This window comes from Trachypithecus francoisi, unplaced genomic scaffold, assembly GCF_009764315.1.
Source record: "Trachypithecus francoisi isolate TF-2019V2 unplaced genomic scaffold, Tfra_2.0 Lachesis_group4, whole genome shotgun sequence".
Lineage (NCBI taxonomy): Eukaryota > Metazoa > Chordata > Mammalia > Primates > Cercopithecidae > Trachypithecus > Trachypithecus francoisi.
Window position 1 is genome coordinate 94,083,562 of NW_022681469.1, and position 27,101 is coordinate 94,110,662.

The window sequence follows — 27,101 nt, forward strand, 5'->3', positions numbered from 1 at the left end:
GAAAGAACAGACAAATATGCCAGGTGTGGTGGCTCACGCCTATAATCCCAGCACTTTGGGAAGCTGAGGCAGGCAAATCACCTGAGGTCAGGAGTTCGAGACCAGCCTGACCAACATGGAGAAACCGTCTCTACTAAAAATACAAAATTAGCTGGGCGTGGTGGTGCATGCCTGTAATCCCAGCTACTCAGGAGGCTGGGGCAGAAGAATCACTTGAATCCAGGAGATGGAGGTTGTGGTGAGCCAAGATCACGCCACCGCACTCCAGCCTGAGCAACAAGAGCAAAACTCCGTCTCAAAAACAACAACAACAACAACAAACAATAGATGAATAGGTCAATGGAATAGAATAGAGAGCCCAGAAATAGACCCAAATATAGTTAATTTATCTTTAACAAGGAGCAAAGGCAATATAATGGGGAAAAGATTGTCTTTTCAACAAGTGGTTCAGAAACAACTGGATATCCACATGCAAAAAATAAAATAAGAATAGAATCTAGACAGACATTACACCTTTGAAAATGAATTCACAATAGGCCCCAGACCTCCATGTAAAATGCGAAATTATAAAACTCCTAGACTATAACATAGGAGAAAATCTAGATGACTTTAGATTTGGTGATGACATTGTAGATACAACACCAAAGGCATGATCCATGAGAGAAAAAATTGGTAAGTTGGATTTCATTAAAATAAAAACATTTCTGTTTTGCAGAGACACTTGAGAGAGTAAGAAGGAAAGCTACAGAGAGAAAATATTTTACAAAAGATATATCTGATAAAGAATTGTTATCCAAAATATACAAAGAACTCAAACTCAACAATAAGAAAATAAACATAACAATTAAGAAAATGAGCAAAAGACCTGAATACATACCTCAGTGAGGAAGATATACAGTAAGTACATGAAAAGATGCTCAACATCATATGTCATTAGGGAATTGTGAATGAAAACAATGAGCTATCACTACACATCTATTAAAATGGCCTATTAGAATAGTCAAAATCCAGAACACTGACCACATCAAATGCTGGTGAGGATGTGGAGCAAGGGGACCTCTCAATTATGCTGGTAAGAATGCAAAATAATATAGCCATTTTGGAAGACAACTTGGTAGTTTCTAATAATATTTAACATACTCTTAACACATGATCTAGCAATCAAACTCCTTGGTATTTACCCAAAAGAGATGAAATTTACAATCACACAAAAATCTGCATATAGATGTTTATAGAAGCTTTATTCATAATTGCCAAAACTTGAAAACAACTAAGATGTCTTATATAAGTAAACGGATAAACCGGTTCATCCAGACAATAGAATATTATGCAGCACTAAAAACCAATGAGCTCTGAAACCATGAAAAGACTCTGAAGAACCTTAAATGCATATTACTAAGTGAAAGAGGCCAGTGTGAAAAGGCTACGTATTGTACTATTCCAACCATATTACATTATGGAAAAGACAAAACTATGGAGAGAGTAAAAAGATTAATGGTTGTCTCAACTCCTGACCTCATGATCCACCCACCTCGGCCTCCCAAAGTGCTGGGATTACAGGTGTGAGCCACCATGCCTGGCCCAACATGGTGAAACTCCACCTCTAGTAAAAATACAAAAATTACCGGGCACGATGGGAGGCACTTGTAATCCCAGCTACTCGGGAGGCTGAAGCAGGAGAACTGCTTGAAATCGGAAGGTAGAGGTTGCAGTGAGCCCAGATCGCGCCACTGCACTCACTCCAGCCCGGGCAACAAGAGCAAAAGCTCCATTTCAAAAAATAAATAAATAAACAAATAAAAAATTAAAATTAAAATTAAACAAGATTAATGGCTGTAGAGGGTTAGGGGAAGACAGAGTTGAATAAGTGGAGCACACAGGATTTTTAGGGCAGTAAAACTACTCTGTAAGACACTATAATGGTGGATACATGTCATTATACGTTTCTGCAAACCCATAGAATGTACAACATCAAGAGTGAATCCTAAACTATGGACTTTGGGTGATAACTACATGTCAATGGAGGTTCAGTGATTGTAAAAAAATACATTCCAAACCAGAGTGGGATGCTCATAGTGACGAGACTGTACGTGTGTGGGGCAGGAAGTATAGAGCAACTCTGCACTTTGTATTTAATTTTGCTATGAACCTAAAACTGCTCTAAAAAATAAAGTCTATCAAAAAAATTTCATTAAAGAAAAACACTGAGGAACCATCACATAAGGCAGAGTTTAGGACCAATTAAAAAAAAGGTATTGGAAAGAATAGTTCATTTACAATAGTAATCAAAACTACAAGGTACCTAAAAATATATCAAACAAAAATGTCAAAGACTTGTACAGAGAAAGATATCCTATATTCATTGATAGAAACACATTATCTCTAAAATGTCAGATTTATGTAATAATCTATAAGGTGAATACACATTTAAAAAATCCCTATAGGGGAGAACAAGAAAAGTAAGAGGAGACTTGTCTTACCCATCCAATGCTCCCACTCTCCCCTAAAGTCTTATTATAAAGCATTGGTAATAAAAACGATATTGTAAGCACAAGGAAAGGTAAATAGATCAGTGGAACACAGAGACCAGAAATAAATCTAAGCATAGCACGTATATAAACTGCATATATAATGGAGTAAGTATTATAGATCAGTGAGCAAAGAATTCAATGAATGCTAATAAAGAATTCAATGAATGCCAGCTTAACATAAGGAAAACATTTTGATTTCCACATGATGCCATATACATAAAATTAATTCCAGAGGACTTAAAGTCCTAAATGTGAAAAACAAAACCTTAACACTGTCCACACCTAGCTATTCCACCTTTAGTAATTTATTATAAGGAAATAATTGGAAAAGGGCACAGAGATATGTACAAAAATATATGTTCAGGTTCTTCCATTATTATTTACAATGGAAAAAAAACTAAAAACCTAAATGTACAACCAAGAAGTAAATAAACTGCTAGTATATACAATTAATAAAAATATATAAACTTGTATTGCTGATATAAAAATTAGGCTGGGTGCAGGAAGCCAAGGTGAGAGGATCACCACGCACCTTGAGCTCAGGAGTTTAAGACCAGCCTGAACAACATAGCAAAACCCCTGTCTACTAGAAATAAAAAAAATTAAAAAATTAGGCACATGTAGTGGCACATGCCTGCCTGTAGCCTCAGCTACTCAGGAAGCTTAAGTAGGAAGACTACTTGAGCCCGGGAGGTCAAAGCTGCTGTGAGCTGTGAGCTGTGATTGTGCCACTGCACTCCAGCCTAGGCAACAGAGCGAGACCCTGTCTCAAAAATGATAACAATAATATTAATCCTATCAAAATGCATTTTACATATAGCTATGGTAATCAATGCTGTAGTATTGGTGGATACCAATGGAATCTGTTCAATGGAACAGAACAAAGAACTCAGAAATACTCCCATACAAATATGCTCACATGACTTTTGACAAAGGTGCACAAGAAATTGGAGGAAAGATGGTCTTTCCAGCAAATGGTGCTGAGGTGACTGAACATTCATATGCCAAAAAAAAAAGAGAAACTTGACCTAAGTCTCATACCTTATATCAAAACTAACTCAAAAGTGATCATGGACTTAAACGTAAAACATAAAACTTTTAGGGGAAGAAAAGGCACAGAAAATATTTGGACTCTAGAGCTAGGCAAATAGTTATTTGATTTAACCCCAAAGCATTAAAAGATCCATTAAAATAAATAAATTGGACTTTACCAAAATTAAAACCCTTTGCTCTGTGAAAAACTCTGTTGAGAGGATGAAAAAATCAAATTACAGACTGGAAGAAAATATTTGTCAACCAGTCCTTATCAACAAAGGACTACCACCTAGAATACATAAAGAACTCTCAAAACTCAAGAGTAATAATCAAAAAACAAGCAATTCAATTACAAAATGGGCAAAAGGCGTCAACAAACAATTCACCAAAAACAACATTCAGATGACAAATAAGCACTTGAGAAGATCAACATTACGAGCCATCAGGAAAATGCAAATAAAAACTGTGATGAGATTATCACTACACACCTATCAGAATGGCTAAAATTAAAAATAAGAAGAAGAATAATCATACCAAATACTGGCAAGGATGCAGAGAATCTGAGAGAATTTGGAGCACTTATAGATTGCCAGTGAGAATGTAAAAATTGCACAACTACTGTAAAAGATAGTTTAGCTGTTTCTCAAAAAACTAAACATATAACCATAGAACCCAGCAATTGTACTTCTGGGCATTTATTCCAGAGAAATGAAGATAGACTCACACATACAAAAAAACCTATACAGGAATATTTGTAGTAGCTTCATTCAAAATAGCAAAACAACCGGAAAAAACCCAGATGTCCTTCAATTGGTAAATGGTTAAAAGTATTATGGCACATTCATGCCACGGAACACTATTCAGCAATAAAAAAGAAAGTACTCAGCCTGAGCAACATAGTGAGACCTTGTCTCTACAAAAAAATAAACAAAATTAGCCAGGTGTAGTGGTGTAGTCCCAGCCACTCAGGAGACTGAGGTGGGAAGATAGCTTTAGCCTTCCTTGGTCAAGGCTGTAGTGAGCCGAGATCGTGCCACTGCACTGCAGCCTGGGATACAGAGTGAGACCCTATCTCAAAACAAACAAACAAACAAAAACAAGGAAAAACCTATAGATGTATTCAACAACCTGAATGAAGCTTAGAAAATCATGCCATGTGAAAAGGGCCCATTTCAACAGTTACATACTGTCTGACTCTATTTATATAATATTTTTGAAATGACAGAAATAGAGAACAGATTAGTGACTGCCAGGAATTAAGAAGAGAATAGAGGTAGTGGAAAGTCAGGGTAGCTATAAAGGAGCAACATAAGGGATCTCTGTGTTGGTGAAAATGTTAATGTCCTGGTTGTGATACTTTACTGTAGTTTTGCAAAATGTTACTATTGGGGGAAACTGCATAAAAGATACTCTGGATCTGTCCGTATTATTTATTACAATTGTGTGTAAATCTACAGTTATCTCAAAAGAGCATATATAAGATGATCCTTTTATTAAATCAGCAGCATATTAATATATAATATATAATATCTGCATATTAATTTTTAAAAGTTTGGTGGCCAGGTGTGGTGGCTCACACCTATAATCCCAGCAGTTTGGGAGACAGAGGTGGTGGATCACCTAAGGTCAGGAGTTCAAAACCAACCTGGCCAACATGGCAAAACCCTGTCTCTACTAAAAATACAAAAATTAGCCAGGTGTGGTAGTACATGCCTGTAGTCCCAGCTACTAGGGAGGCTGAAGCAGGAGAATTGTTTGAACCTGGGAGGCAAAGGTTGCAGTGAGCCGAAATCGCGCGACTGCACTCCAGCCTGGCTGACAGAGCGAGACTTCATCTCAAAAAACAACAACAAAAAAAAAAGGAAAAAGAAAAAAAATTGGAAATAGCCAAAATACAAAGAATTAAAATTAAAATTAAAAATTAAAAAATGTTTGGAAATAAATAAAACAAGAGTATTAGTGGTTATATTGGTGAGATGATACATAACTGTTAAATTTCTTCTTCATACATTCATGTATTATAAAAGTTTTTTTCAATGAGTATGCTCTACTATGATAGCAAGAAAAAATAAACGAAGCTATTTTCATCATGAAAAAGAGAATACATGCTATTGTATACAACTTTTTTCACTGAAAAAATAACTATACAAATTCTTCCAAATATCATTTTAAAAGCTGTTTAATATTCCAGTGCACTGATCTATCAATTTTATTATTTCCTTATCATAGGGAATTAAGGATTGTTTCTACTTTCTGTTTAAAAAAAAAAAAAGGCAATGCAACAGATATTCTTCGATCTTAATCTTCACATGCAACTCTGATTATGTCTTACAGCCAGACCTCCAGTCATATAAACCTATTGGATTATAGAGTTACTGGAATATACTGAACAACTGCTTTTCTGAAAAACTATGAACTGATGTCCCCATCATTAGTATAAGTGTGTGAGATCACTTTACTCTGTCCCTGAGAAGTTGCCAAAATTGTATTCACATTCCAAACTCCATTGATCAAATAAGTAAGGAAAACAGACATGCTAATCTCATACAGTAACATCACAACATAATAAAATTGACTTCACACCGGTCTTTGATATTATGCAATCTAATATGTATGGGTCTTGCTTGCTCATCTTCATCTCCCTCCACCTCCAGAAAGTTGAAACTTCTTCATCTGACATTGTGAAGTTACCTCTCTCAGCCTCATTCACTTGTCTCCTTGCAGTCTCTAAAACACATCTGATGCGATGTGTCTGTCCAAATGCTCTGTGGATAGCCACAGGGCTCTCTCTCACTGACTTTAGGTCTTGGCTCAAAAATCTCCAATTCAGAGGCTTTCCCATCCCACTCTGTGTAAATCAGCCACCCCCTTCTCCAGCCTCCCTATCTGTATTTACTTGCTCTTTCTCTGGCAATGACGTGCTGTAAGCTTTTGATTACTTCTCTACTTTATTCTGAAATTTTAAAAAATCAAATCCTATCCTTCAAGACACTGTCATCCCAACTTGTACAGACTATACACTTGTCTCTTTATCATGACCCAAGAATCAAGATCAGCTCCAGCAGAATTTATTTCTAGCCCGTTCCTCCTACAATCTTTTTTTAGAGTTACTTTTTTGATAAATAATAATTGTACATATTTGTATGGTACATATTTTAATACATGCAAATATTGTATAATAATCAAATCAGGGTAGTTGGGATATCTATCATCTCAAACATATACCATTTGTATTGAGAACATTTCAAACCTTCTTTTCTAGTTATTTTGCAATATACAATACATTTTTGATAACTATAGCCACGATACTGTGCTATTGAACAGTAGAGAATTTACTCCTCTAACTGTATTTTTGTACCCATTAACCAACTCTTCATCCCTCTTACCCTTGCCAGCCTCTAGCAACCATCATTCTACTCTCCATCTCAATGAGATCAACTTTTCTTGCTGCCACATATGAGTGAAAACATGTAGTATTTGTCTTTCTGTGCCTAGCTTATTTCACTTAACATAATGTCCTCCAGGCTTATCCATGACGCTACAAATGACAGGCTTTATTCTTTTTCATGGCTGAATAATATTTCACTGAGCATATGTGCCACATTTTCTTTATCCATTTATCTGTTGATACATACTTCACTTGATTCCACATCTTGCCTATTGTGAATAGTGCTGCAATAAATACGGGAGTGCAAGTATCTCTTTGATATACTCATTTCCATGGGATTGCTGAATCATATGGTAGTTCTATTTTTACATTTTTGAAGAACTTCCATACTGTTTCCCATAGTGGCTGTACTAGTTTACATTCCTACCAACAGTGTATGAGAGTTTCCCTTTTTCCACATTCTTGCCAGCATCTATTATTTTTTGTGTTTTTGATAATAGCCATTCTAGCTGGGATAGGAGAAATCTCAATGTGATTTTGATTTGCATTTCCCTCCTGCAAACTTTATTGATGTCCTTTCTCTATCTTGGCCTCCACCTCTGCAAATATAAATAATGCTGTTCACTGGGAAGCCTTATTCATGCTGCCCTCTCTTCAATACCCAAGATTGCTATTACTTGCATCCTCCTCCCCATTACCTTTATAGCTTCCAGTCTCTATGTCCTCAACATCTGCCAAACCAACAAAGAAAGTAACATGAATGTAATAAACTAATTCACACTAAGGTCTGTTTGGTTCAAATAGTGACTAAGAAAAAATCAAATTCTTAGCGTTTCTAACTGGAAAAAGAAAGATATAAAATGTACAGTTTGTGTTCCTGAGACATTTCCATTCCATTTTATTTCTTCAAGTTTGGTCATCACGTTTATTTTGTCATAGTCTTTCTGCCTGAAACGTTTTAGTCTAGTTTAACATTATCCAAGAAGTACCTCCCTTCTGATTTTCATTCCATTCAGCACTGACCTCCTCCCTCTGAAGGGAGGAACAGCAAAGGATGCCTCCTACTGACATTCCTCCCATCTAAGCGAGCATTTTTCTACTTCAGTGAGTCTCCATTTCATATAGAATTCTAGCAGACTATTTCTTTTTCTCCTTTAAAATGTATTTGAAAGCCCCCCTTTCCTTTCCACATGTTACTTCCACAGATTATATCCTATAGGTAGGAGGAATCAGGCCCATCACTCAATCCTAGGAGTAATGTTTGCTTTGAAATGTCATTAAGCAATTCAATTATTTTTAGAAGGAACTACTTTGAGTTTTTAAAGCCTTATAAAAAAGACCACCTCTATAGTATCCATTGTCCTTTGTCATTAAGGTACATAATACAAGGTGATTGGCTTACTTGGTCATGTACCTAGATCCTTATATGGTTGCAATGGACTACAAACATATTTTTAACTTTAAATTTCATTTTTTTCTTGAAATCAAAAATAGATTAGAGCAAAGCAGTGACACTTTATCTTAAAAAACTGCTATTCTGATGGTAGAACAAATGATTTTTAAAAACAAATGGGGATAATTCTTTGCATTCTACACCACAACTTCCTGAGATACACTCAACTGCACACTACCAGATGATATGTGAAATACCCCCAAAGAATTAGAATCTTCCTCCAGCCCCACAAAAGACAACTTACCAGACTTCCTTGCTTTCAAAGCAATCACAGCTGCTAGCTCTCTCTGCACCTAATAAAATATTAGGGGGAAAAATCAAATTAGAAGAAGAAAAATGTAGCCATCAAAAGCAGTACTTTGTTTTTAGATATGCAGCCCAAATTCAGAGCTGTTGCAATTAAACTGAAGTTTGCTGCCAGCACTTTTTTGATTTTTGCTTGTTTTTAGTACATGGAAAAAACCTCTGCATAGGAACTTTCAGAAGAATCATATTGAATTACTTTTTAAAAAGTTAGACAGTTGCCAGAATGTATACATTGTAAAACACTGGTATTTACACTGTGATGATGGGAAGTACCTAAAAAAACTATATAATATTCAGATATAATGCAATTATGAATTAAATTATTAAAATATACATGATACCATAACAAAGATTAAATATCATTTACCTCTCAAAGATGCTAGTTTATACAGAAATTCTAGTAAAGTTGATATAGGTAATCCTGGTTTAATTGGACCTCTGCTCAAATATAATGAATGTTCACTGCAAGCCTGACAGGTTTACAGCAATCATTTTGGATAATATGCCACATAAAAGCAAGCGTCATCAATGCATAGGGCAGGTGAAATGGGAATAGACTAGATGACCTTTAAAATCCTAAATGTCTTAAACCCTACTTACTTGTCCAAAGTTTTTAGCATTTAATCTCACTCTCATCTTTCCCACTTTGAACACTTAAATCCTTCCTTGAAAACATTTTCAAAGCAGAACACGAAACAGTGACAAAAAAGATAAGCACAGTCATTTTCAAAGATAACATGAAGGTATCAATAAAAATTCCATAAAGAGGAAGATCTCTCCTCTTCAGGACACAATCTCTTAAGCTCAGAAGTTTGTGTGTTCAGGTGTTTGGAACTGGTGATGGTCAGGTTTTTTCCGAGGGATGGGGGTATCAGGCAGCTGAATATATTGCAGTAATGACACTTTAAAGGGAGAACAAGGGAGTTCAAGGTTAAATTGCAGATTTGCTATTCAGATTAATGTAATCTACATTCATTTACTGGAAGGCAAGCGTAGCAATACGCTAGACCCTGAGACTCCACCGAGGACTGCTTTGTCAATGGCCAGGGCATTATCACCCCTGCAGAAGGCAGTTTGTCCCATGTACTGTCTTTATTGCCATGCTTTCCCTGATGGGCTATGTGAAAGCTATTCAAAAATGCATAGTCTTGATTCTTTGAAGGCTGATTCTTTGACACCTTAAGATTCTCTCAGGAAAATTACACAGCAGTGAGAAGACAATCAGTTCTTCTCCAACCTTAAGAGTTTGAGCTCTGAAAATGCTCACGGTTGGAAAGTTTACAGTTAAAGAACTCAGCGGGAAAAGAGTACTGAGGCAGACAGAAGTGATGAATGACCACAAGAAAACCTTTATAAGTACTGGTATGTGTACTCAAATAAATTTAAAAAGCATCAAAGTAAAAATATCAATTACTGCATATTTTACATATTTTAAATTGTTTGTAAGGTTTATTGTAGTATTACCAGCTCTTTTTAGGATTTTCTTCATTCAGTGTCACAAACATTTGGAGTTGGGACAAAGAGGCAGATTATAAACATTCACAAGGGTCTTGTCAATGGTTTCCAGATTCTATGACCTCCCAGGGAAAACCCCACTGTGGCACACACACAGGGAGAAGGCAAAGATGGAAAATGACGCACGAGGTGGATCACTTAATTTATTCACAAAGGATCAAAACCAGTCATCTCCAGCTTCCTCTTTTAATTTTCCACACCTGAAATCCCTTTATGGGATTTTGTTTTTCCTTTTCCAATTAGAAAATGATGCCCAAAATAGAAACAGCTCAGAAAAGGAAAGGATTATATTCCCACCAATGTATAACACTTCAGCTTTTCAAAGAATTGACACAGAAAGAAAGGAAAGAATGAGATGAGCAAGCAAAAAATGGAGCATTTCCAGGGCACTGGGAGGGTGACAGATGGGCAGTGAGAAAGGCACAAAGAACTTCACAGTTCAACTTAGAACCTAGGCTGCTTTTTTACATAAAATAAATGAGATTACTGTACTGTATTACACCACATCCACTGAACCTCTGCCATGCGAGGATACGAGTATTTTATGCAAAGTAGGATGTACGATAGCTTCCGTGTTTCTGCACTAGGAGGGAAAAAGGTTTTGACAAAACAAAACAAAACAAAACCCAAAGATAGGTTAGTCTTCCTACAAGACACAAAGGGAAAAGTGCTGATCAAGCAGAGCACACACTGGGTAAGATCCCTTTTATGTTGCTATAGCATATTCACAGTTCTTTTTTGTTTTTTTAAATGACCTAGCAATCAATTAATCATTTAAAGTTGTGTGACTAATGCCTATATTTTGGCTGGAAACTCAAACGAGGCAGAGACCTGTTTGCCTTTTCTTCACATTATCCGGGGCAATTGACACTCACTCATTAGCCCACAAGAGGTGGCTAAAGAGACAACCCTATTTATACAAAGACAGAAGGAGAAAACACAGAAAGGACCCAGGGGAGAGAAAAAACTTCCCAAGGGAGGACAATGAAAACTCAGAGAAGGCATGTCCTTGTCACAAGCTATTCTCAGCAAAAGTCTTCAGAACATGTTAGAAGGATTCAAAGTTGGCCTTTGCAAATAATTATTAGGTTTACATGAAACTGAATTGAAAACTTTAAACTCTGAGCAATTACATAAACAGGGACTACACTTTTCTTCGTGTGCTAGTAAGGGATCTGTTGGCATTGGAAAAGAAATGTCATACTCCAGTGCCAGTTGAGCCTTCCAATAACTGAGGCTCTGGCTGACATTCTGACCACAACCTCCTGAGACACTCTGAGCAGGAACTACCTAGCTAAGGTGCTTCCAAACTCCTAACATGTGGGGGATCGGTCAGAGTGGTGGGAAAAACTACAGGGAAAGGACACAAACCTTCTGAAAGGTCGGAAGGTTCTGCACAGCCCGGGGGAGGCGGGGGCAGAGAACAGGTGAAGGCAGCTGTTCTATAACCCTGAGGCAGAGGGCAAGGAGTAGGTACAAAGGAGTGTGGGGGAATTTATCTTAAACAAGCTTGTTTACTTATGCTGACCAGAAACTGAGCTTTGATCATCTGTGTACACCTGATGTTCCCTGAAAGGGGAACAATGAATATTAATTACCTACAGGTTGTGTTGGCTCCAGGTTTTCGGCATTGCGCCTGTACTGAATAAAAGCAAAGCAGCTTCAGCTTCTCAGGGGTACTCTCTGGCCACCAGAGCTAGGCAGTCACCTAGGTGCTCTTACACCGCTTACCTGTGTCTGAGTACTCATTTCATCCATCTGCCAAGATCTGTGGGATAGACCACTACTAACATAATAAATACAGGTTGTTTCAAATCTCTAGATTCTGGAGTCATTTTTTATGCTGAAGAGTCTTTTATAGGACAATGATGATTTTTCTACCGTAATCTAACTGTGTTGTTGGCAAACCTGAGTTCCTCTCACCATGCCCAAAATAGAGCCACTGTTAGGTTAGGCTTGAGAAATATACCAAATGTAGAACCATGTTCTGATACTGGCCATTGTTTTTATTCAGTGAGGATACAAAACCACTGCCTAGGTCATTAGAAAAAAATGTATTGTTCTTAATTGGACAGAAACAGTAAATTACTAGCTTGGCTTTTCCCATCACAACCCTTCCCTACTATAATCCATAACTCCTTCCAGAACCCCCTGGGACTAGATGTCCTTCAGAATTCAAAATTTTATATATTTCAGAAAGGTATCTTAAGTGAGGTCTGGGGCAGCAACTTGTAGTCAGATACATTAATATTTCTTCCATGAAATGCATTACTATTCAAACCAAATGGGATAAAGGAAAACTCGAAAAAGCCTAGAGTTTTGCCACCAAATACGTTCAGTTTTTGATTTTGCCACCAAGTTAGTTATGAAGAACTTTTGTTTTTCAGAGTTTTTCCATTGTAGGACTGTGAGTAAGGGACTGTAAATCTCTACTAGTTTTACATTAAAGTTTCCCTCCCTCGTCTTTTTCTCATGTTTCCTCTTTTCCAATTGCTATTTGGTCACTACTTTTTGTCTGCTTACTAGGAAGAGCTTTCTTTAAATAGCTTGAGTTTTCATCTAGTTCAGCAGTTCTCAAACTTGACTGCACATTAGAATCATTTGGAGAGGTTTAAAAAAAATACTGATATTTGGGTCTCAACTAAATCAGAATCTCAGGAGGGAACCAGGCATCAGTGTGTGTTGTCATTTCCAAGCTTCCTAGGTGATTCTATTGCATCCAGGGTGAGAAATCACTGCTCTATTCAACAAGTATCTTACTTTCTCCAAGGCCCCATATTTCGATCTTCATTTCAACTGAGAATTTTTAGTCTGTACTTTGTCCTCCTCTAATTTAATTCATTTGTAAAAGAACATGGCCTTTACTGTATTTAGATATAAAATTGTGCTATAATCCAATCAAATAAGATTCACTTACTATAGTAGCAGTTCGACAGACAAGATTTATTCAAGTACAAAGAAAATTGCAAGGAGGCTTTTTAAGAAGCTTCAAGTTTAATTTAAAATATAGTTTACTCAATATAAAACAACTATGCAATTCAAAACACTTGCAGCTGACAGTTATATTTGGCCTTGTAAATGTCTAAATAGAGGATGATTAAAGGACTGATAAAACATATCCCAAAGTTTTCCCTCTCCCCTAGTTACCCATGAGAAACTAGAGTCAGAAACATGTTGAAATGTTTTGGCTTTCTATCTTGGATAACCAGCATGGCTGTTCACAAAATAGCCTTGACATTCAGTGAGAATCAGAGTCAGTCTTATGTCCAGTATTCTGTCTTCTTTTTCCTCTGGCACTTTAATAGTGCCTTCAGTCTTAAAATCCAAAGGCTCCTGGACCTGTTTTGCATCAAAGCTAAGACTTATGCAAACTCTGAGTGATAGTTTCTCCATGGGAGAGGTTAACTGAGAAGACATGAGCAGGCTTCCTGGAAGAGGAGGCCCTTGAAAGCAAAGTATGAAGCTCAATTGGAAAGTCAAAGAAAGTCGGGCTGGATGCGATGGCTCATGCCTGTAATCCCAGCACTTTGGGAGGTCAAGGCAGGTGGATAATGAGGTCAGACTGACAAACAAGGGGAAATCCGTCTCTACTAAAAATACAAAAGAATTAGCCAGGTATGGTGCGTGCATCTGTAATCCCAACTACTTGGGAGGCCTAGGCAGGAGAATCACTTGAACCCAGGAGGCGTAGGTTGCAGTGAGCAAGATCACACCATTGCACTCCAGCCTGGGCAACAGAGCAAGACTCCATCTCAAAAAAAAAAAGAAAGTCAAGGAAAGTCATTTTGAGAGGACAGAGGAACACTGGCAAAGGTCTTAGTTACCAAAGGCTTTTCCTATCACAACCCTTCCCTACTATAATCCATAACTTGTCCTTATAAATTAATTGTTAATAGAATTGTCAATTCACAAATTCCCTAAAGGCTTTTAGTAAATCTATTAATCTTAGAAACACTTAAATTTTGATGCCATGATAGAAATGTTTTTAAAATACAGAGCCCATTTTTCTCAATTTCCTAAACTAAATGTAAGAAGAAACATAATCTAATATTCTTCCATGTTTTCTTCCCAAAAATATACAACTTTTAAGCCATAATACAATGTTAAGCTAGTATGGACTTCAGAAATTCTAGAAAAAATAAATAAATACGCTTAATAATTGTACTTTTATTTTTTATTTTCTTATTTTTTTGAGACAAGGTTTCGCTCTGTCACCCAGGCTGGAGTACAGTGGTACAATCTCAGCTTACCGTAACCTCTGCCTTCTGGGGTCAAGCAATCCTCCCACCTCAGCCTCCTGAGTAGCTGGGACTACACGCGCCTGCCACCATGCCCAGCTAATTTGTTTGTATGTTTTTGTACTGATGGAATTTCACCATGTTGTCCAGGCTGGTCTCGAACCCCTGATCTCAAGTGATCTGCCCACCTCAGCCTCCCAAAGTGCTGGGATTGCAGGCATGAGCCACCATGCCCAGCCAAGAAACTACTGCTCTCCACCAAATACTTTATTTAACAGATAGTTATTTCCCCAATAACTGCTGTCGTCACATCAAACAGGTATTTGTTAAGCATGCTATGATGATAAAATGTATCTATCCTTACTCATCTGTTTCAAGGCACTTCGGGGTATCTTTTAAATCACTTAAATAGACTTGTTTAATGCAAACAAATATGCATATTAACTTTATTATAACTGAGATAATAGCTGGACATTTAAAGACTACTATATGTAGAAGTGATCTGAAACTAACAAAATGAACTGGAATAAAGTCTTCCATAGATTTTAAACGTCTATTAAGTCTGCTACACATACACCTAATGTGATAGAGGTTCACATTAAAAAGATCTGAAAGTTGAGTATAAGCATACTATGAGTTAATGGGAGTTGGATTACTTAGAATGGATAACAGTGTTTTTAGGAATATTGCTAGAGGTATGACATTCAGGTCACACAAAAAAATGGACTCCAGAAAGATCAACATCTGGATTGTATTCAGTTTTGTTAAGGTCCATGAGGAGTACACAGTATCCACAGGAGAACGGCCAGAAGATAGTTACCTCCTTGTAGCTCAACTTGACGAACACAGCCACCCTCATTTACCTTGTCCTCTCTGCACAATTTGACTATTACTCACTCTTAACCATTGGGATTTCATGATATCCCATGCTCCAGGTTTTCTCCTTCCTCTCTGGCTACTGCTTCTCTTCTCCAAAGGCTCCCCTTCTCCTCTGTCTTTTACAAAGACTTTGAAATCCCTTAGTGATTTATCCTCAACCCTCTTGACCTTCTTCTCTTTCTATTCACATGACTTCAATTATATTTGCATTTCCAGTCCATATTTCCTCAGCCCTAGATCCCCACAGCCATCTACCTTCTGGACCTGAAAGTCCCACTTATTGGCTCAAACTCAACATTTCCAAAGGTGAGTTCGCTTTTTCTTTTTTTGAGACTGGGTCTCACTCTGTCGCCCAGGCTGGAGGGCAGTGGTCCAATCATGGCTCACCGCAGCCTCCATGACCAGGGCTCAAGCGATTCTCCTGCCTCAGTCTCCCGAGTAGCTGAGAGGACAGGCATACACCACCATGCCTGGCTAACTTTTTTATTATTTGTAGAGATGACAAATTGCTATGTTGCCCAGACTGGTCTTAAATTCCTAGGCTCAAGCAATTCTCCTGCCTCAGCCCCCTGAAGTGCTAGGATTACAGGAGTGAGCCACTGAACCCAGACTGAAGTCACTTTTTTACCACTTCCGCTGCACTCCACAAATCTGCTCCATGAATGGCATCATCAGACACCACAGTCCCAAGTCAGGAAGAAAGGTATCCCTGATTTAGCTCAGCCCATCACTGTCTCCTACTCAGGCCTCTGTCTCTAATTTTTCTCTCTCCATCCCACATCATTCTCTACTCTTCAGTCAGACTAAATCATCCTAAAATATAAATAGGACCCTAAAATATAAATAAATATAAATTTTATAATATTATATCTGTTCCCAAAGAACTCTTCAAAGATTTCTCCATGACACTATGACAGAGTTCAATGTCTGATACTGCATATATAGTGTTCTTCTGGTCTGGTCTTAAGTATCATCTCTATCTCCATTCCTTCTTCCAAAATCCATGCTCCAAGCTTATTAAAATATGGCATTTGCAATTCCCTGGATGGACTGTGCTCTCTCTTTGCCCCAGGCCTTTTCACATATTCTGTCTGGAATGCCTTCCCACCTCCCCACCTGTGTGGCTGTCATTTACTTGCCCTTCAGATCCCAACTTAGGTACCATCTTCTCCTGAGTGTCACTCACCTCTCCTGTGTGAAGTCCTGTTTATACTCCAATAGCACTCTATACTTGTTTCAATTATAGCACTTATCACACTCTAATGAAATCTCCTCTTTAGCTGGAGGGCTCCAAAGCTAGTTGATAAGCCCACTGAAATGGACTCTTTTATTCATCATTATGACCCTGACTCCTGGCACCATTCCTGGTATATGTGTTTGTGATCAAAAACACAAGTAAAATGTTTACAGTTGTTACTGAGAAGGTGTAGGGGGAACATGATCATTAACTTCAAGTGTTTCAAAGTCTGAGGCTGAAATTCAGACCAATGGAGAGAAGTTGCAAAAGGATATGTTTTAGCTCACTGTAAGAACTTTCAAATACCCAGAACTGTCCACAGTGGAAATGGTCTATTGAATTTGTGAGATTCAATAGGAGATGCTTTCCATGGGAAGGTATATATCAGAAGTGCCCTAAGGAATGTTTAAATATTTGTTTTAAGAATATCTCATTTCCTAATCACCCCACTATCAAAAGAGAACAAGCATGTTCTCTGTAGAGACCGTGGGAGTTGTTCATGTCACCTGGGGGTTGGTGACATCTGTCAGCCTGCAGTTGAATAGTTGGTGATGTTACAGCCATCTAATCCACCTGACAGAGATACAGGTGGTGCAAATCTGAACGAATAGATTTAAAAAATTGTGGGAAACCATTTCTTGTTGTGGAAATCTCATGAATTTCATAGTACAAACAACAGGAGAAACTACAGATGTTTATAAGAACTTTGAGAAGGGCAAGCTAATGACACTAACATCTTTTCAAAAGAGCAGGTGTATCTGTGTCTTCAGTTTTCAAAGCTGCTCTTAAAACCTCTGATTGGTAATTTCTCTGAAGCCCTAACTGCTGATCAACATGAATTTCCTGATAAATAAAAATTCATATATAAAATGTATTTTAAGAGAATAAGTCTGTTAGACATTTTATTTTTTTTGTAATAATGAAATAAAACATTATGTTTACATCATTAAAATTTTAATTTTTATGTCTCAAGTTACTTTTCTTAGTGTTTTCTGGCAGACCCAGTGTATTATTCAACCTATTAAAAGCTCATGAATGATTCTCAGGTGAATTTTCATGATACAGTTTATGTAATAAAGCATCTTCAAAGCCATAACATAATTTTAAACTCATGCCTTTTTACTATGTCTTTTATTCTATGTTACACACCATTCCATACATATATTTTCCCAATCATTGTACCCTTTGGAGGTAAGATTATAAACTATAGCAATTATGTAACTACATCAACAGTCAAGTCCCAGACATTCTAGGGATCTTCTATGGTAGCAATCTCTCATTTGCAGGGACAGATTCCTGTAGAACCTTGTAGGGATGTTACATTACAAAGACTGATATTGGGATAAACTCAGATTGGTAAAGACTGTTTCTAACTAGAAATTCTACGCATAAAAGCTGCTAACAAGTGAAGCCTCCTGGAAGAACAAGATTCAGAACCCAAGATCCAAAAATCTAAAACAAGAGTAGGAAATCTCTAATTATTTTATGCCAACCTTGAGAGAAGCTGTAGTTTCCTGATGGTGGGGTGGAGTCACAGTCCTTTACCTCATAGGATTGTTGTAAGATTTAGATGAATTAACATGTATAAATCATTGGGACTAATTGATCTGACACAGAGTAAGTGCTATTTGAGTGTTAGCTATTATCATCCTCATCACATAATTAGAATATAGTTGAGCTGAATGACAGAAGCAAGGACATATCCAGTCTTTAATTTATTTAATATTGCATATGTTTAAGCTGCTTCTTCCACCTAAATTATAAACTCTTTCACAATCAGTATTTCCTCCATTTATTATATTTCACCTACCTAGTCCAGTCCCATTGCAACAAGCATAAAAGAGGCTGAAGCATTTCAGTGAAAAGTTGTAAACAGTGCTTAAAGTGCTTTTTCAGACTTTACTTGAAAAATGAACTTTCAGATTTCTAGAGAATTCTGAAGCCTTTATAAATGTATGAAGGACAGACTTCAGATTTCAAAATTCACTTTGAAACATCATAGGTATCAATCAACTTAAGTAGCTGTGCCCTGGCAGCTTCCGACATTCAAAAGAGAACTGCTGTGTTATGAATCAGGAGATTATGGGTTCAAATTTAAATTCAAAGCCAAATTCAAATTCTTGTATTCAACAAGAAATGTGCATTAGTTTAATATATCTTCCATAGCAAATCATCATCCATTTTACTGCTTAATATCCACTTATTATTTCATATTTGTGTAGGTCAAAAGTCCAGGTACAGAGTGGCTCAACTGGGTTCTCTGTTTCTCACAAGGCCTCTTGTAAGGCCCAAAGCAAAGTACCTGCTGGGCTGCACTCCTTACTGGAAGCTCTGGGGGAGCATGTTCTTCCATGCTCATGCAGGTCATTGACAGAATCCAGTTCTTAATGTCTGTAGGGCTGAGGTATCTGTTTCCTTGCTGGTTGTCACCCGGAAGCTGCCCATAGCTCCTAGGGCCCTCTTTCTGGTGTTTGCACATGGGCTCCTACATCTTAGAGCCAGCAATGACACGATGACACCCTCTTAGGCTCAGAATTTCATTCACCTTGCCTTCTGCCATATTGCTTTGACTCCCACAAAAGCAAGTTCTCTCCTTTATTTTAAAAGCTCATATGATTAGACAGAGACCACATGACAATCTAGGTCTGTAGCCTTAATTTTATCTGTAAAGCACCTTTTGCCCTGTAATGTAATATGTGCAGGACCAAGTGGGTATTCATGTTTGGGGGACCATTTTACCCATTAGAGAATGACACAGATCCTGAAAAACTATGCCTCAACACCTCACCAGGGTCTTAAAGTCACTTGCTAATACAGCCTAGCTCTGGAACATGATTTACTTGCTATACAATCTTCACTAGATTATACCAAACTCTCTTTCCCTTTACAACTTTCTCCTGTTGTACCCCAAAGTCCCAACCAGTGCCCCAAATTCATCTCAAATTAACTCATTTATTTGCCTCCATTTTCACCTCGAGATGTCTCTCAAGTCTTACCATCTATCTAGAATGTTCTTTTCTTTCCCTTATCTAGACAAAGCCTGCATTCCAGTTTCTGCATGGAGCTAACCTTAATTATCAAGACGTTCATAACTTTTCTGATTTTTTACATCACATCAACATCACACAATGTGCATAATCTGGAAAATGTTTAATTTATACTTATGTTAATTTTTAAACAAAATCACTTTTTTGTGGTTTTTGTTAATTTATAGTAATGTAGGTTTATTTTTGAAATTCAGAAAATGAATAAAAGTAGATGAGGAAAAATCACCCCCAGTCCCAGTGTCTAAAGAGCTAATCCTAAATTCACTCGCTGCATGTAACGTGGTGCTAATTATTAGCTATGGGATATAAAAATTGATAGATTAACCATATTATTTTATCTATTGTTAATAGATGGTTCATGCCAATAATGTTGGTTTTAAGAAAAGTATTGGTATCACAGAATTGCAGGCCAGAAGTAATAAAAAGGTCACCTACTTCAGTTCTATACTAGATGCCTTAATCCTCTACACAGAGTACAGAATATAAAATAATAAAACAACAAAACACACACTTCCATAGAACTTATTATGTACCTGGGCACCGTTCCAAATATTTTCCATGTATTCACTGACTTAATTTATATGCATAGTGCCTTTTGTATCTGACCTGTAGTAACCTGCATAGATAAGCTCTTGAAGAAGTTCCGTAATTTTTATGAAAATAATCTAGAATAAATTAAATTCATATATGCACACAGATCTCTTATATGTGTTTATAATTCCTTACCCAGCTACATAGCCTATTCAAACCTCTTTACAAATCACTGAAACCTGCTACTAATATTCCACTGAATCCACAGGTTCTTTTGTTTTAAAGAGCAAATTTTTGTTATACAACTAGAAGAGCCTAGTAATAGTTTTTTGGAAGGTTTTAATATCTATTTTTAAATCTGTCTTTTGCCCATTCAATTCTTAGAACCCCACGTGTGTTTGTCCTGACTCTCAATACACAGTTTCTTTAAGTAGATTAAGACTTAATCTAGTTTCTTTAAGTAGATTAAGTCTTAATCTACTTAAAGAAGTTTCCTACCTGTAGATGCTTTTTAAAAAGTTGAACTTTATTACTTGATATTTCTTCTAATCCAAATTCAAATTAAATTAAAATGGTGCTTTAATTTTTCATGATTGGCATAGGATCTATTAAGTTTGAAAACTTGCTCTGTTATCTACTAAGATATAATATATTCTTATGCATAGTTTCATATTAGTATTATAGGTAAGAGGATATTAAATGAGATTTGTCCTGTGGTCTTAGCATTTTCGCTGAAACCCAAAGTCAAGAACAATTGGTGAAAAGTGCTCAGACCTTCTAAAGATAGAGCTAGGTGCACCTCCACAGATTCCATTAGCCCTGAAGCAGCAAAATTCTATAAAATCATGTTGGCAACCCTCATCCCTTCACCCACTTCAAGGAATTATTAGGGAGACTTGAAGATTATTCAGGAGGGATCAACAAAGACTATTTATTTAAAGGGAGTTGCTGGAGTGCTACAAGGATAAATATTATACATACATACAGACTTCAAGTCAAATGACAGGGGTCTCAATCACTTGAATTCAATGGCATTTGTTCCCAAAGTTTAGGGACTGCTCTCATCTGTAAAATTACAAGAGTCCTGGAAAATGGGGCAGAAGAAGAGAGAAAAGCTGTGCTGTGTTGGGATGGCCTCCATTTCCAGGGTTTGACAGGACAATAATGCCCTCGTGCTTCCTATGTGCCAGTAGAGAGTTGGATATAGGTCATTTTGGAAACAGGTCTCCCGAAAAGGTGGGGTGACCCCAATAGAAGAAAACTGTGAGAAGGAAGCCAGAGGCTGGAGGGACAGTCCTAAAGTTTCAGAAGAAGAGGAATTGCCAGGGCCATGGAATTATAATCCGGAGCTCTTTACACACAGGAATATCCACCAATCCACACAATGGCCCCATCCAGAACAAAAGAGATTTCTACAACTCTCACACAGAGAACCCTGAGGCCAGACTGTAACTGTAGCAGTCAAGAAAGACCTTTCTTGATACAGCCTCTCTTCCCACTAGCCTCTCAAATCCTGGCTGAGCCAGCCGCAGCACAGTGAAGCAGAGGAGGAGGCAGGGAAGAGAAAAAGCAGAAAAATATGATGGGAAATGTCAACAAAACTAAACCAACCCTGGCCCTTCTCCCAGGCTCACGTTGGGGGAAAGGAGACGCTTTGAAGTGGATGGGAGATTGAAGTTCTGATACTGGACTCAAATGGACTTTTAAATATCTGAAGAAATAGAGACTGCTCTGAGAAAGATGAAAAAAAGCTATGGATCTGCACAGATTCACCCAGGAGTGGGAATGAACCAGTCAGAACCTGTTTGAGGAAACTGGTAAAAAAGGGTAAATTTTTTCCTGCTTTTATCTTATTGAGACTAGTTCATTTAATGAACCATTTATATGTATATACTTGGTTTTATAATAAGAGTAGAAACATACAGGTACAAAAGCCATTTAGTTGTTTTTTCCCTCTTAACTTTATCCCATTTTCCTTGTTTTATGTCTGGGAATGTTTCTCTTATATCCTGAGCTGATGCTGCAGTAGGGGTTTAATCTCTCACAACTAGAATGTCAGCCTAACTAAATTTCATTTAAACAATCTAGGCGAGGAAGCAGTGCCTGCTCATCTCCAACGCTGGGGTAATCTTAGGCAGTGTGAAATTCAAAATTTAGTGATGAAGAAAAAGAGAATATTGCCTGAACATATACTTCTGACTTTAAGAGTGGTTCTATAACTTCCTCTTTTGGCTTAGGATTGGGAGGGACAGCAAATGTGAAAAACATGAATAAAATTATAGTCTACATTTTTACCTGACACACCCTTTCTTCTCTCTTGCTCTCTAAACACAAATAGGGTTCTGGGGTCTCTGAGCAATTCTTTTAACTGCCATGGGTCTTCCTATTCTTATCTGTAATAGAAGGGAATTAGAGAAGATGATTTCTTCTTCTTTTGAGACATGGTCTGGCTCTGTCACCCAGGTTAGAGAGCAGTGGTATGAGCTCAGCTCACTGCTCCCTCTGCTTTCCCAGCTCAAGCCATCCTCCCTCAGCCTCCTGAGTAGCTGGGACCACAGGTGCATGCCACCTCGCCGGGCTAATTTCTGTATTTTCCTAGAGACAGGTTCTCACTTTGTTGCCAAGGCTGCTCTCAAATTCCTGGGCTCAAGTAATCTGCCCGCCTCAGCCACCCAAAGTGCTGGGATTACAAGCGTGATCCACACTGCACCTGGTGAAGAAGATAATATCTAAAGCTGTCTTCCCTTCTATCCTTGTTCCAAATAAACCAACCACGATGTTCTCAAACTGAAGAATTCCAATTAACTATAATAATTCCTCATTTTAATTACTGATGTACACTGCAGAACCTGTGGTGAGGAGATACAAAGGGGGTATCTGTTCAGCTGAACTGAGATGAGTTCAATGAAACCAAGATAGCCAACAGGGTTTCCTGGGTTAACTAACAAACCTTATTCTCTCTTGCTATTCTAATGCATCCGACAAAGATGTTACTACACAAAGCTTCTTATAGCACATTCCAATCCTCTCAGGAGCCTCACTGGCTATTTCTGTCTACCACATAAAATCTTAACCTCTCCCTCTGCAATTCTAGACCTTAGACACTTCACTTTGCCCACTGGATACACGGATTCTTTATTACTGCCTTCTATGCATCACAGACTTCTGCTGAACAGAAATGATGGCCATTTCTCAAACATACCCCATCCTGGCTTCTTCACTCATGCTCTTCTCTCTAATTAGATTGCTATTAATATTTCCTATTCATTCATACTATCCTTTATATTCAACATATCATTCAAGCCATTCCCCCGTCTCCAGGGGACCTATTTTAAAACCCTAACTGAGCAAAATGACTTTTTACTTTGACCTCCACAGTACTTTGTATTCACAACAGAGAACCTTTATAGCTATTCACCTCTACATGGTAAGCTCCTTGCAGACATGGACCAAGCTGTATTTTTTTTTCCTCTGAATTCATACAATGGAATCACAAAACCTGATAACCAGCCTGAATAAACTTCTAAACTGCTAAATCATTTAGCCATGTCTACCAGTATTTTATAATTTCTAATAGGTTAAAAATTAAAATGATATTTAATATAATTCCAAGGGCACCATTTCATAAAATCCTTCAAATCAGGAGAGAATTCCACAATCACATTCCAAACCCAACCTGTTGAAATCTATTCAGTAAATATAAAATGTTTTAAGTGATGATAATGTGGAAAACTGTGTTTTCAACCCATATAGATATTATTTTTAATTAATATGGACTCTTAATTCAATATTTAATTAATAATGCCTGTCTCAAATGCTTCATCTCCCCAATGCAATGGTAATACACCCTGTCATGTCAGACTGAAATGTGACAATGTATGACAAACAGTATCAGAATGCCTGTGCAAGGTAAGAACTCAACAAATATTAGCCCATTCTTAGCCCCTTACCCGTTTCTCACTTGATCCAATGCAGTAATGCAGGCTAATGCATTAACAACTGCAAACAAGTCTCTTCAAAGGTTTCTCCATAAAGAAGTTCATCTCTGAGCTGTTCATAACAGCAAAACAGTGAAAATAAAATCACAATGTTCAAAATAGAAGAAAATGATTTTCAATCTATGTAATGGGATACTATAGAATCACTAAATATGTTGTGGCCAGTGCTTTTAGCTCCCAGAACATATTAAATAAAAAGTATAGAACACCAAATAAGGTATTTAGGGTTTTTCTGCAAAAAAAAAAAAAAAAAAATTCTTCTTAAAAAAAAAAAAAGATACACACACACACACGAAAAACAACCTAGCAAGTAATAAGAATTTATTTCTGGGTCGTTTCATTACAGGTACTTTTCTAATCTGCATTTAAAAAAAAGATAAAGTCTTTATATTCAAGTTAAACAATACAAATGTCAACTAAATAAAAAGGAAGCTACAAAGCATAACCCACAGTACTGTTATCTCACTGTCAGACTTCTCATTTGACATTTACAAACACAGGAAATGAATTCACACTCTTTCCACCCAGTATCCACATCAAATGTCATTATATTCTAATTTTTACAGCAATATAAAATAACAGAAACTAATTTAAAATTTGTCTTATTCCATCACCACCAAAAAATTCAAGTAATTTTCACTGTTTTATATGCCTCCTGGTTCTCCTCCATATATGGGCATACTATACAAAGCTATAACACTGACTGAAGTATGCAAAACTTACATTTCATCTAAAGCAGCTATAAGAAGTTATATTTTAAATAAATGCACAAAGAAGAAGCCAAATATGAAACATTCATGGATCATCCTTTTAAAGCTCTGTCGGCTTCTTTCAGAGAGGATTTCACATTAACACTTCATAAACCCATGACTGTCAATATCCGCATTGAGAGTCGAATGGTATATTTCTATTTCTTGTCAATAAAAAGTCTATACTTTCCATGAGTATTGCATATCAAAGTGATTTTCATCTCGGAAATACTCAAATATCATAATATACATGTATGCAAACACACACAACCCTCTTTCCCTATTCCCAAGAGATTCATGGAGACATTTTACCCTTGAATGAGTTCTGCACACTTACACCTTTCTGAACACATAAAGATAAATTTCCCCCTGCCCTGCATTGCTTCATTTCAGTAGGCAATCCAGTATGTATCATGCTGCTTACCAAAACCAAACTCTCAGGGCTAGAGTTAAAAATTAAGTTACCACACTATCTGGGTAGATTTTGATAGTTTCTTTGGAATTAGAGATGATGGCTTAGTAATTAATTTTAAAAAGTTGTGTGTGTGTGTGTGTGTATGTGCACATCCAAACCTGTATATTATGGTATTTGGGGATCTATTACCAGGATGACGATACATAATAGACAGAACATATAAGAATTTTTTATTGACAACCAATAGAAATATACTATTCAGCGATCTATTCAGGTATTGACAGGTATAGGTTTGTGGAGTGTTACTCTGAGATCCTACTGAAGAAAACAGAAGGAGCTTTAACCAGCATTCCACGTGGTTCTAGAGACTGACAGTCCATAGCCCAAGGCCCATTGGATGAGGACAGATTGAAACACAAGGAGAGAAGGTAGTATCAAGTCCTATGGCTCCTTATAAATCACAGAAAAAAGTTGCTACCAGCATATACTGCAATTCCACTGGTGCTTCCTTAATGCTCCTTGGAACTAGATCCATCTTCTCTGGTCTCACTTGACACTTTCCCTCAAAACTCAATCTGCCTGGCCCTTCCCCAAATCATATAGTAGCTCTTAAGCCACTGGAAGAACTGGAGCCAGCCTAAGGATTCCAAGTAGGAATTTTATGTTCCCTACAAATAAGAAATATAGGTAACAAGATGTTCATGATCCTGTGGCAGCCAGAAAGAAGGCTTGTCATTCACTGGGGGTGTCACTTTTATTCTTGGAACAGACATGTCTGATTAGGCTGCAATAGTCTAAGGGAAGGGATTACCTACACTCCGTTTCTGCATTCTCCAGGAAGAAAAAGGCAGATAGCCAGGAAAAAGGGTGAGTAGAAACCCATTTGTTTTGCATTTTTAGAAAAGCACATTTCTAAATATGATAGAAATTCATCACTCAATTGTGCTTATCACATACAGATGATCCTTGACTTATGATGGGGTTACATCCCAATAAACCCATCATAAATTAAAACGATTGTAAGTCAAAAATTTGTTTAATAAGCTACCTAAGCTACCAAACATCTTAGTTTAGGCTAGCCTGCCTTAAACATGCTCAGAATGCTCACATCAGCCTACAGCTGGGCTAACTCATTTGGTAACACAGAGCACCGTGGAGTACCAGTTGTTTATCCTGGTGACCATGTGGCTGACTGGGAGCCACGGATCATGGCTGCTGCCTAGCATCTCAAGAGGGTATCCTACCATATATCGCTGGCCTAGGAAAAAATCAAAATTCAAAATTCGAAGTACAGTTTCTACCAAATGCGTCTCATTTTTGTACCATCACAAAGTTGAAAAATTGTTACATCAAACCATCATTGTCAGGACCATCTGTATTCAATGTGACAAATCCCTCCAACTTTCATGCAACTAAGATTACTCCCAGACCTTGCTAATTTGGCACACGATCTCTTAAACAAGTCTCTAAACTTCTCTTTTTAAAGATTCATCAAAACCCAAACCTCATGCTATTACTGAACCAGTATCAATTTAAAAGTTTCCAATCAAAGAAGTTGTCAATGTTATTCAGATACTGAATAACAAATTCCTGTCCAAAATAACAATTCTTGTTCAAAGAGGAATTTCTCCAATATATTAAATCCAAACTGTAGAGTCACCAAGAAGGACAAACTAAAGGAATCCTTGCCATTTTATAACCTCTCTGGACGAAGAAAGGCTATAGATATTGTGAAAGATACACCCTTCAAAGAAAATGACTGAAGTTTCAGGTGAAAGA

General features: G+C 37.3%; 1 protein-coding gene across 2 annotated transcripts in view; it reads right to left on the minus strand.

Annotated features, from left to right (window-relative positions):
• The window catches only part of RAPGEF5 (Rap guanine nucleotide exchange factor 5), a 241,612-nt gene that overhangs the window by 143,563 nt on the left and 70,948 nt on the right, over positions 1-27,101 (minus strand). For both annotated transcript variants that reach the window (XM_033192533.1, XM_033192532.1), the window contains exon 7: positions 8,652-8,700. In XM_033192533.1, coding sequence (XP_033048424.1) covers positions 8,652-8,700 — 49 coding nt within the window. The remainder of the gene's footprint in view (positions 1-8,651; positions 8,701-27,101) is intronic.